This window comes from Lygodium microphyllum, chromosome 16, assembly GCF_053477565.2.
Source record: "Lygodium microphyllum isolate KBCC chromosome 16, Lygodium_microphyllum_v1.1.10, whole genome shotgun sequence".
Lineage (NCBI taxonomy): Eukaryota > Viridiplantae > Streptophyta > Polypodiopsida > Schizaeales > Lygodiaceae > Lygodium > Lygodium microphyllum.
In genome coordinates, this window is record NC_141150.1 from 135,756,284 (window position 1) to 135,767,129 (window position 10,846).

At 41.6% G+C, this 10,846-nt stretch overlaps 1 protein-coding gene across 7 annotated transcripts in view; it reads right to left on the reverse strand.

Annotated features, from left to right (window-relative positions):
• LOC148023473 (uncharacterized) overlaps nucleotides 1-10,559 on the reverse strand; it is a 79,866-nt gene extending 69,307 nt beyond the window's left edge. For 3 of the 7 annotated variants that reach the window (XM_087696452.1, XM_087696451.1, XM_087696449.1), the window contains exons 1-6: nucleotides 9,033-10,550; nucleotides 8,713-8,818; nucleotides 8,472-8,573; nucleotides 8,278-8,373; nucleotides 8,104-8,189; nucleotides 7,557-7,674 (exon numbers count right to left, since the gene is read on the reverse strand). In XM_087696452.1, coding sequence (XP_087552578.1) covers nucleotides 7,557-7,674; nucleotides 8,104-8,189; nucleotides 8,278-8,373; nucleotides 8,472-8,573; nucleotides 8,713-8,818; nucleotides 9,033-10,261 — 1,737 coding nt within the window. In that variant the 5' untranslated portion in view covers nucleotides 10,262-10,550. Of the gene's footprint in view, nucleotides 1-7,528; nucleotides 7,675-8,103; nucleotides 8,190-8,277; nucleotides 8,374-8,471; nucleotides 8,574-8,712; nucleotides 8,819-9,032 lie in introns of those variants that run through there. The other 4 variants (XR_015693651.1, XM_087696454.1, XM_087696453.1 and 1 more) reach the window with 3 other exon arrangements.
• Between the last annotated feature and the right edge of the window lie 287 nt (nucleotides 10,560-10,846).

The following is a 10,846-nucleotide window of genomic DNA, read 5'->3' on the forward strand; positions in this document are numbered from 1 at the left end:
ACCAAGTTCATTTATACGGCACTCTCTCCCTCCATGTTTCCCAAAAGACATGTCACCTAGGTCTTAAGATACCTCCTATGGCACCAACAATGCAAGTGTCCGTACTTCCTTCTTTGCCCAAGGAGGATCCCTTGTATGGTTTCAACTATTCAATGTGGTCATGTAAGGTGAAGTGCATTCTCAACACCTTCGACCTTTGGGAGCTTGTTTCCCATCCTGTACCTCTTCCCATTGAGGATCCCAAAGTGGGATTGAAACCAGCCTTCCTTCCGTGGATGGGTGGTAGATCCCTGATTACAACTTAATTACAGCAGCAAACAATTAGTGCAAATCTGAAAATACAAATTTACCTTTTGATCTTGGACAATACACATCCGATTGACCCTAAAATTGGCGCCCCTTTTGGTATTTCTTTAGCTTTATTGAAGAACAAGTTGATTTACAATGGAATTCTCCCAATCCCTTTCAATATTCCAACTCCCCTTGCTGTTCAAAATCACCAGCAAGCCTTTAATCTGATTTGCCCCTTGATTCCAGCAATCAATTGGCCTTCACCCGCTTTGATGGAGATGGAAAATGCCCCAAATTCAATTATTTGCTGGTCCCTCCACTTGAATAGGCTAAAAACAGCTTCAGCCCTATTCAATCCAAGTCTTGGAGCTTTCGCTTTCTGACACGATTCCCGACGCTGCTGCTAAACCCTATTTTCTGCTACAGATTAGGGTTTACAGCAAAGTAATCTGAAATTTCTCAACCTCCAAGGGTCCAAGTGCTAAGATCTTTGGAGCAAGGTTGTGAAATGGCTAGGAGATGAGAGGGAAAGCTGTAGAGAGAGAGAATTCAAAATTTTGTCACGAAGAATGACTGAAAATCAGTCAAATGCAGCTGCTGCCCTGATGTTGATTGGTCTTCTTCTACCCTTGATTGCCTCAGAAGGTCCTCCAATGGTTGCATATCAAACCAACAGCCTCTCCTCCCTCTCTCTTGCAAGCTGAATCCCCTAAAAATGCCTCTCCCCAGCCTCTAAAGACGTTTTTCAGTCTTGCACTAGTACTTTTGACAAGTGGCAACCTTCCCAATTGGGTTTTCCAACATTTTTCGTAATTAAATATTAATCTTCAGTCTTTAAATACTGAAAATTAATCTAATAATTATTTCGGTGCCATGAAAAATAATCTGACCGGCCAATAATTAAATTGGCTGGGCAACTTCCATTCCTGAGTGTCTTTGCACCATCTTTGACCATCAGATTGGCGTTAGGTACCATTAAATGCCACTTCTCTAGTGTCACCAACTGACACTTATGGCCAAATGGATAACCTAGCCAACAACTAGCACCAGATACCACCAAGTACCTGTGCGGCATAACTTATAGCAACTTTTGCCTTTAATATCCTGTAATTTCTTCGGGTCCCGGGCTCATAGATTTACTTTAACCCCAGCTGCACCTCACATGTGCAACATTTACTTAATCATGTGATTTAAAATTAATCCACATGTTAAGTGAGGTTTCAAAAATACATGTCCTCGTAACAGGAATCAACAAAATGGACCATGCCGCCCTATGGAATCGGTTCAACTCTCGTGCTAGATCCTTTCTTTTTATGAGCTTACAGGATTCTGTCCTAGTGAATGTTCGCAATTTGAAGACCGCCGCAGAGATGTGGAAGAAGCTATCACCTTTGTACCATCAAAAGACGTTTGCCCACGACGTATCTCTTGAGAAGAAGCTTCAAATGCTCAATGTCAATGATTCTCCTTCCATGAAGGACCACATCAACAAACAAGAGGGTATGAGAGAGAAGCTTGCATCTCAAACAAACAAGAGGATATGAGAGATAAGCTTGCACCTCTTGAACAAACTATATTTTCTGAGGATATGGCCATGAGTCTTTTGACTCAAGTGTCATCTATGAAGTTCAATGTATTCTACACCAGTCTTCTGACTTCAAGGATCCAAGATACTCTTCTTTGAAAGGACCTTGCCCCACTAGTCTTGGAGCATAACAAGCGGCTCAAAGATATAGGTGCTAGTGGATCCAACTCTACGAAGGCTTTTAGAGTAAGTTCGGGGGGGAGGAAGAAGGAGAAGCCCAAGGCCAAGAAACATGAGGATAAGAAGGATGATCAAAGAATTTCAAGAAGAAAGGATCCTAAGGGTCCCCATTGCGGAAAGGGCTCTCATCTGAAGAAAAACAAGTTTTCTTGAAGGATTCAGATGGAAAGCCATGATGGCTAGGGAGATCATGAGGATCGAGATTGCAAGGATCATCAAAGTGATGATCAAGATCAAGAAGACCAACATTCACAAAGCCATGACCATGAGGATCATCGTTCAAACGACTCACATCGACACACTGATCACACAAATGGTAGGACAAATTATGGCTAGGTTCCTTCCCGACCATCATATCATTCTCTCCCTCTTTTGTATTTTGTGGCCACCAGTCCACAATTGGCTATTATGGCACCCTCTTCATAGGTGCCCATTCTACCCTCTCTTCGCGCCTCAAAAAAGCTTCATGGAATGAACTACCCTCTATGATCGCGCAAAGTCGAGTGCATCCTCAACATGTTTGACCTCTAGGATTTTGTGACAGTCTCTATCCCTCAACCTACCATGGATCCCCATGTTGCTCCACCACGAACTCAACAACTTTATAGGATCGGCTCAATGCCAAAGCCCATTTTCTCCCCTTTAGGTTTTGACAAAAAGCACAAAGTCATGCCTTTGCAGCCCTTTACAAGCCAAGCAAAAGAAAGGAAAGAAAAAAACCAAAGTCATCTTCAAATTTTGTACATGTTCAAAAGGAAAGCACAAAGGACATCCCAAGTGTCCATACTATGGAAAACTCACACCCCAAGGAGAAGTGTTGAAAGAAATACACTCACCTTCGTCCACAAGTGAAGGATTGTTGACACCTTGCCTCTATTGCTTGACCGTCCTTCCAACTCCATTTCAAAAGTTCTACATTTTCCGAACTTGGGCTTCCATCTCCTCTCAGTTCATGGTTTTCTGAGACTCAACACACGAGTTATTTTCACTAAGTAGACCATAATTATTGAGAATTCTACTTCACAAGCCATTCTTGCAACACATTGAAAAGAGAGGAGGCTATACAAGCTCCAATTCCCTTCCAAAGTGAAGGATTCTTCAAGGCAACTTTCTATTACTGCACTCATTCTTCTTTATACACAACCCATTCCACAAGTTTTATCCCATCCCCCGCCATCTCCTCTCATGATTCTCTCGTCCCCCACGCCTATCAATAGGGGATGATATTGGAGACGCGTCCGTGGATTCCTTGGCCCTTTGTGTCTCGAACGAGAATTCCATAAATCATGAAGAAATTATTCATGGATTGCAATCTTATAAGGGCTTTCCTTCATACGATGACTTTTTTCGTTCATAATCAAGCCACCAACCCATGCCACTTACATGCCCATCCTGGTATGTATCATGTCCGATCATCTCTTGCCTTTGAGCCTCAATCTGAGTCAAACAAGGACATTTAAAGCTTTGACATTGAGTTTGTCTACCATTTTACATATTTTAGATACTTTAGATAGAGGTGACACCAATGTATTTCGTCATTTGACATATTCAATCTGTCAAATTTTGAAACCTTATAAATGCAATGCTATCATATATATAACAATGTAATACTATCATCAAAAAGCATTTTATCAAGAATGAGCAAGCTTACTTATTGTAAACTTGTGTTCTAAGGTGTATTGATTATAAATTTCTATTGTGTTCAACGTATACAAGGCTCAGCCTGTAGAAGGGCCTTACATTTAGATCAACCTTTGTAAAGGCTACTAACTTCTTCAACCATGTATAACCAAAAAACAATAAAAGCCACACTTGATTGAGATTTAAGTAGAAGTCTCTTTAGACGAAGTCCTAGCTTAAACATGATAGCAAAACACACATGGTCATTTTTGTCAATTGGACAAACTGACCTAGGTGTCCATATTCTAGGTATAGCCAACTTGTATGCCAATTGTGACCTCAATATGCCTATATATAGGCAGCCTTGTCCCCTCACTCCAATCATCTATCATTCGGACAGCCCTTCTCATTCTTCTCTCATCCCCCTACTTCCAAAGTTCCATCTGACACCCATTCTTACACTCAATGCTGTGTGTTGGGCTGCTTGTTGCAACCTTGTATCCTTCTATCTTCAATCACTTTGTTACAAGTCTCTCCTATGTTCTTTTAGTTCCCCTCTTCTCTATTCACTCCATATTCACTTTCCTTTTTGTTGCGTATTCTCACAAATTCTCCTCTCTTCACCTCTTGATATAGTGAATCACAGTAAGAATGTTCAGCCCAAAGATGTAGTCACCCCAAAAAATTTCTTACAAGGAAGAAATCCTTTCTCTGATACTAATGCAAACATTGGAAAGAACGTAAGAATGACAATATTCTAAGCTATCCAACTTGGTTCATTATCACCATGTGTGACACGATTGAAAGATGGAGAGCAAGTGAGAAAGACAAATATAGATTGAGATAAAGAGAGGTGATACTATAATGAGAGAGGAACCAGCCCCTCCCCCTTTACTAGATTTTATTCAAGCACAAAGTGTTTGAACCATATACAATGGGGCTGATTTGCTGCAAATCTGAAAATTAGGGTTTTAAAAACCTAATTTCCATGTACTCCACGCAGCAAGCTGATTTTCTTCTTAAGCGTCTACATAGAACATGTGGCTAAGATTTCAACTATAGAGCCTATGGAAGTAAAGACCATCTTTCATGCATGGTCCAACGTTCATCAGTTTATGCATGAGAAATAGCCATCTATACACTAATAGGATATAGATGTGAGGCTTTTGTGCTCAAGAATGAAAATACAAGGCTACAAAAGACAAGTGCGTAGAAAATGGCAGTATTAAGCAAAATAACAAGTATACGAACACTTGTCACTTTCAAATGACACATCCTATTCTAAATGCCACATGTCAACTTTCTAGAGAAAAAAGCTTCTAGACATTCTATTCTAGAAATATCTCAACTGGTTGAGAATTTGATATAACTACTAAAGACACAATTGTTCCTTGCCAAAATTTCGAAGCTATTGATGCAATAGAATCTCCATTGACATAACTTTTAGAAATAGTAACCTCAAATTTAGAAGTCCCCAAATTTAGATTCAAAAGAGCTTCATTACAAAGGGTTTCTTTGACCGTAAGCATTTGATTTCAACTTTAAAAACCACTCGTTATTTAGGCTTCTAGTCAATGTGACTGCTCGAGCGAAAAAGTCTTGGTTCTAGCCAACTTGACCCCCAACTAAACTTCCAACACTCTTGAGCATCTCGTCCATGGACAACCCAATTGTAATAACACAATATGTTTTGGCCATTAGCCATCCTTGAATGAAAAGATTAGCATTTATCTATAATTTAAATACTCAAAGAATATACAAATCACATTTCAAGCTCTATAAGCATTGAATTCATGTGAGTCATTAAGCCAATACATCTTGATGATGATTAATATACAAAAGGTTGGTTATAGCTCTTAAAGAAAAATACCACAAGGGATGTCAAGCTTTGGGGCAAATTTGTGAGTTTTGTCATCGAGCAAGTGCAATCTAGCTCCCATATCATATGTGTATTAATTGTTTTATTGCTGATTTCATGATTAAGGCTAAATGTTTAGAATCTAGATGATTTAGTTTAAGATTACTGCCATTTGGACTTTAAAAGGCTTGTTTCATCCACTTGCCAACCACTCGACTGCCTGCCCAATTTCTCATACTCAAGTGTATAGTTGCCAAGGGTTTCAGAAATGGGAGGTCTAAAACAGGTTTCCAAGGTTTCATACAACTTTCCTAAAGCGTAAGAAACAAGTTTCATTCAAGATTAAAATTATTTATAGTTTTTACACATATAAATGTACTTTAAGTCCCATGGACCACAACAAAACATAAATTGCACATGATTCAGCATTATATACAAAATCTAAGCGAACAATTATTATACCAACAATATACAAACACATGCCCTGCTTAAACATACAATCTGCAACCAATCAGTACCAATTCATGCCTCTATAGGACTTCAAAATGAATCCATGGACCATGTCACATGTCACATTAAAAGTTGCCATTAAACATGTTCAAACTTGAAATTCATCTCTATAGGCCAGCTTTGACTAGCAAAAAAGGATAATTTGATCTTATCCTCTTCCAGCTCTTGCCTCGTGTGCAAGAATTCTCTTCAATGCTGGAAAATTCCACCTCACAGCTCAGGACACTTCAGTTGCGAAGAATCAGGGCTTAACTGATCAGATCTGGTTGTGTCGAATCAAAAGCCTTAGTTTTCTCTAGCATCTGTCTATTTCTTAGCCATTTTTCCCCCACTGGGAAGCTGTGAAAAACCCCACGAATGAAACCCAAAAATCCTCAACTCTGATCTGAAAACTCTCATTTGGAAAACCTGATTACTACATGTGGAGATAGGCCAAAAATTCTACTAAAGATTTCATGCATGGTCAAAAACTTGTAATGATAAATTGGAGATTAAAGCTAAGATGCTGTGAAGACTGGCTGAGCCACTGAGGTCTTTCCAAACGCCATGAAAATATGTTCCTAGCAAGGGGCGCCCTTGATCTTAGACATCGAAAGACTACTATCAATCTATGCATCACAGGGACACCTCAGAGGGAGATCTCTTATAAGACAACGATTGATGTGTGTTACAAGCAAGGGGTGCCACATACAATCCTATGGGACTTCATCACTTGATGTAGGAAAGCTTGATTGTGTTCTTTTGGGAGAATCCTGGTGGCTCAGCCATCCAGTATATTGTATTTCTCAAATAATTAATCTCACTGGCATTCCAACTGGGGCTAAGTGTATCCCCACCTGAATCTAGTGCCTATGGCTCTATCGTCTCAGGAATTCTCTTTTCACTAGTGTGAGAAAGATTTTCAGATCTAGCTGCTGTAATATCAGTTATGAAAATGTGTATCATCTCCATTCAGCAATAGAAGGTTGGTATTAAGCATGAAACTGCTTGGTTAGACCGCCATGCATCTTTCAGATATGCTTACAAACATCCATGCTGCTTTTCATGTCTAAAAGATACAGACAAGTATGCATGAATTCACTACATATGTGTGTGTACATATGTAGTACTTGGCACCAGCCAATAGAAAACGGCTAAATGCTCCTCTCAAGTTCTATCTTGTATGTTGAATGCTTCATATCTCCTAATCTCTGAACTTGTAACTGGCAGCTACACTTTTCTCCAAACATGGAAGTGATTCACAATCTCTGCATGTAGAAGACTCCACCTTTGTCCTAGCATTGATAGAATTTCTAATGGGGAATTGAAATGGACTCAGCAGGATCCCAGATGACAAGCCACTACTTAAAGAGATCAGCAGTCACTCTCTTCTTGTTCACTGACCAACGCCACTGATTGGGCCGCAGTAGAATGCAAGAGTCTACATGTGGTCACTCCGTGCATCAGCAACAAAACAAACTACTCCAGTGCACAAAACATCTTACAGCTATTGAAAAAGCTTCTCTGACCCACATCTTTGCTTGCACAATTTATTGAATCATAATGACCAAGAATCTCTGTGAAAGCTCCAGACTCCAGTATATCTCCAGGTGATTCTGATAGCACCATCTTCCACAATAGCTCCAGCAATCTGGACATAAAACATTTTAGAATGAGTGCATTACGTCAATCCCAGCAACAGAATTAGCAAGGCCGCTCTATCTAAAACTGGACAGACAATTTTCAAAAGACCAAATAACATTATTCAGACCTCATGTGAAACTAGCACACTTCCAACTCAGAAAACTTGAACAAGTGTTGGCCAGGAAGGAAACAGAGACCACATGTGCAAGTCTTTCGTGCAATTCAAAACATAAAAGACATGCCAGAGTCTAACTAACGAGGGTTCTGAAGCCTTTAAAGTGTCCAAAGAAACCTTTCATATGTATCATGAAAGTTCCCAAATCACCGAAGAGAGTGCCTATAGCAACCACTTCAGAAACTGCTGACAGAGCTGATATACTTAGGGATCCACTATGAAGTTGCATGCAAATTCTCAAACATCGAGAATGTGGATAACCTTGATGCCATGACTCCTTTATTGTCACTCTGTGCTAGCTTCCTCACCAATGTCAAGATTTTCCCAATGTCTGCTGCAGACTGGCCCTGCCACAGCAAAGGACCACAACAGCTTACATCCAGATGACCCTCCTTCATAACATGCAACTAATCTATATAATCAGATTCAAGTTACCTGACTGCGTTCAAACCGCCCAAACAGGCTATCCAGCTGCTCAGGGGAAAAAGACCATGCTAAATCAGCTATAAGATCAAAAATGTTGGCCTTCACCTGTGCCAGAGAACACAACAGTTCATGAGAACAACCAGAGCATTTTGTCTTCTCTAATAACCCATTGCAGAAAGGATTAGAAGTATAAACAATCTAACCGCTTCAAATTGATCTGGTTTCTCTGTAGCTGCCCATAATGCATCCAGGTGTTCCTCTGAAAGACGCCTCTCTTGCAAAAGAAATCTCATGATTTTCTGCACCTGCTTTATTTCAAGAAAGCAATGTGTGCCCAGAGAGCACATGTCAAAAGACAATCTCAAATAGATGGTATGCATGTACCAAGAGCCAGGTTAACAGGTCTAGATGACACATAAGAGGAGGTTAGACCTGTTTACTCACCTGATCAACGTACTGCTTGTGGTGAAGATGAGAGCGAAGGACCTGTTTTAAAATATCATTTGTTTCAAGCCACTCAATAGCTGTACATATTGGTGATAAATTATCCCTGTACATCAAAGCCGCATCCATGGTGAGCCAGAGGACTAATCAGCATCTTAAATACAAACAAAAAATATACGGTGTTGGTTTTCAGTGACCCCTCAAGCTGTGTAGCTGCTCTGATTGCTTTATCTGACCCATCTCATCTGTAGAATATGCCTAGCTAAATTCACCTCAGTAAACATCTAAGTAAAAAGGACATTACAGAACTCCATTCCAACCTTGTTGAGATAACCCTCGCATTTTCCAAGAGCTTATTGATCTCCCGCACAGCAGTAAGATGTTTGTTAAATGACTGAAATCCAAGCATTCTCTCCACCATCCTCCGCTGCACCACACTGACAATGCGCTCTGCTCTTTCCAATGATGAATTTCGAGCAATTATAGTTTGCAGATGCTTGAGTATAGACGAAAGAGCAGCAAAAGAACCGTCCTTAGTCTTGTCGCTCAAGGCATCAACATCTGCCTCCAGTCTGTCTGCAATATACGTGAGAACCTGAGAGCAGGGCTCTGCAAAAGCTTCAACCACATCTTCCGTCAGAAACTCAATAGCTTTGGAGATTGGTAGCAGCACAGCCTCTAAGATAGCTGGCATGAGCTTCTGAGGCTGAGAGAGGACTCTCAGAAGCTGCTGGTAGCCATTACCGTAAGGAGTCTGACCAAAATAGTTTAGCAAGTAAGACAGCCAACTGTACACGTCTGGAGGCCTGCATCGACTACATTCACAATCTTCCGCATCCTTCACTGAAGCTTTCCTGGTGGCACAATACCAGTCTCCATTCCTCTTCACAGTTGGAGATCCTGGAATCGGCATTGCAAACTTGGAAACTTGCGACAAGGCTCCAGTCTGTCTGCTCTGCTCCTTATGCTTAAGATGGTACTGGCTCTGTTTATCAAATCCCAAAGAGAGTGACCTCAAGAGAGGGAGCAGGTCATCTGCTGCCGAGATATCCTCGTGTTGTAGTTGTGGAAGTTTTGCCACTGTCAAATCAATGAGGCGGCACAGGGCCTCAAAAATGTTGTTGTGAATCTCATCACTCCACTTCCAAATCGCCTTATCATCCAGGCACTTCTCGAAAGCACTAGGGACTGCCTCCCTGTACAATGTCTGCAACCGGCGAACCTCTGCACTGGCCTCTTCCATGCCCAAACTCGCAATTTTACTGGCAGAGATGAGGCAATTGGTGAGCTGGATGGGATAGACAGTCCATGGCCATTTGTTGAGACCATCAAGCAACACCACTAGGTCCTCACGAGGGAAATCGTACACCGGCTCGTCATCGATATCAACCTCTTGCTGATGCATCATAATGTCCGTGCCGTCATAATCCCCTACAGAGGAATCGTCGTCACTGGAGTTGCTCTCCCACGCCTCGTTTTCCTCCTGCTGTGGCTGCGATTGCTGCTGCTGCTTGCGGATGATTTCAAGCCGGTCCCAGCGCCGATCCATCGACTAGCCAAAACCCTAATCCCTTCATGCAGGAAGCCTGCAGGGGTGATCGCAACGAAGCAGGCAATCGGGCGGGGCGCACCTGGTAACAGATAGGCAACCCAAGGGTGGCAATTTCTGACAAGCCTTCGCTTCGATATACAAACACCACACACGAGGTAATATTAGGGAAGGGCTGAGAGAAAGAGAGAGAGAGAGAGAGAGAAAACAGACAGCCAGCCAGCGAGAGAGAGAGAGAGAGAGAGAGAGAGAGAGAGAGAGAGAGAGCACTAAGCCTCACTTCCACAGCTCCTGGTCCCCCAAAGACAAAAGACGAAGACGAAGAAGAGAATAACCTTCATTAGCACCACTTTTCCGCTTAACCCCTAATAAACCACCGGCTATAGCCCGTTGCCCACACTGCAACCGACTCGAAGCTTCAATAGACCAATCATTTTCAGCTTCATATTCGAGCGTTAATTTTTGCCCTCCCCCGTCGCTCCTTCCACTCTTAGCATCACCACTCATAGGAGCATGGGAGAGTGGGGTTGCCATAGCAGCACACCCATAGGAACTTCAGGTGATGTGGGCTTTGGAGCTGCATGT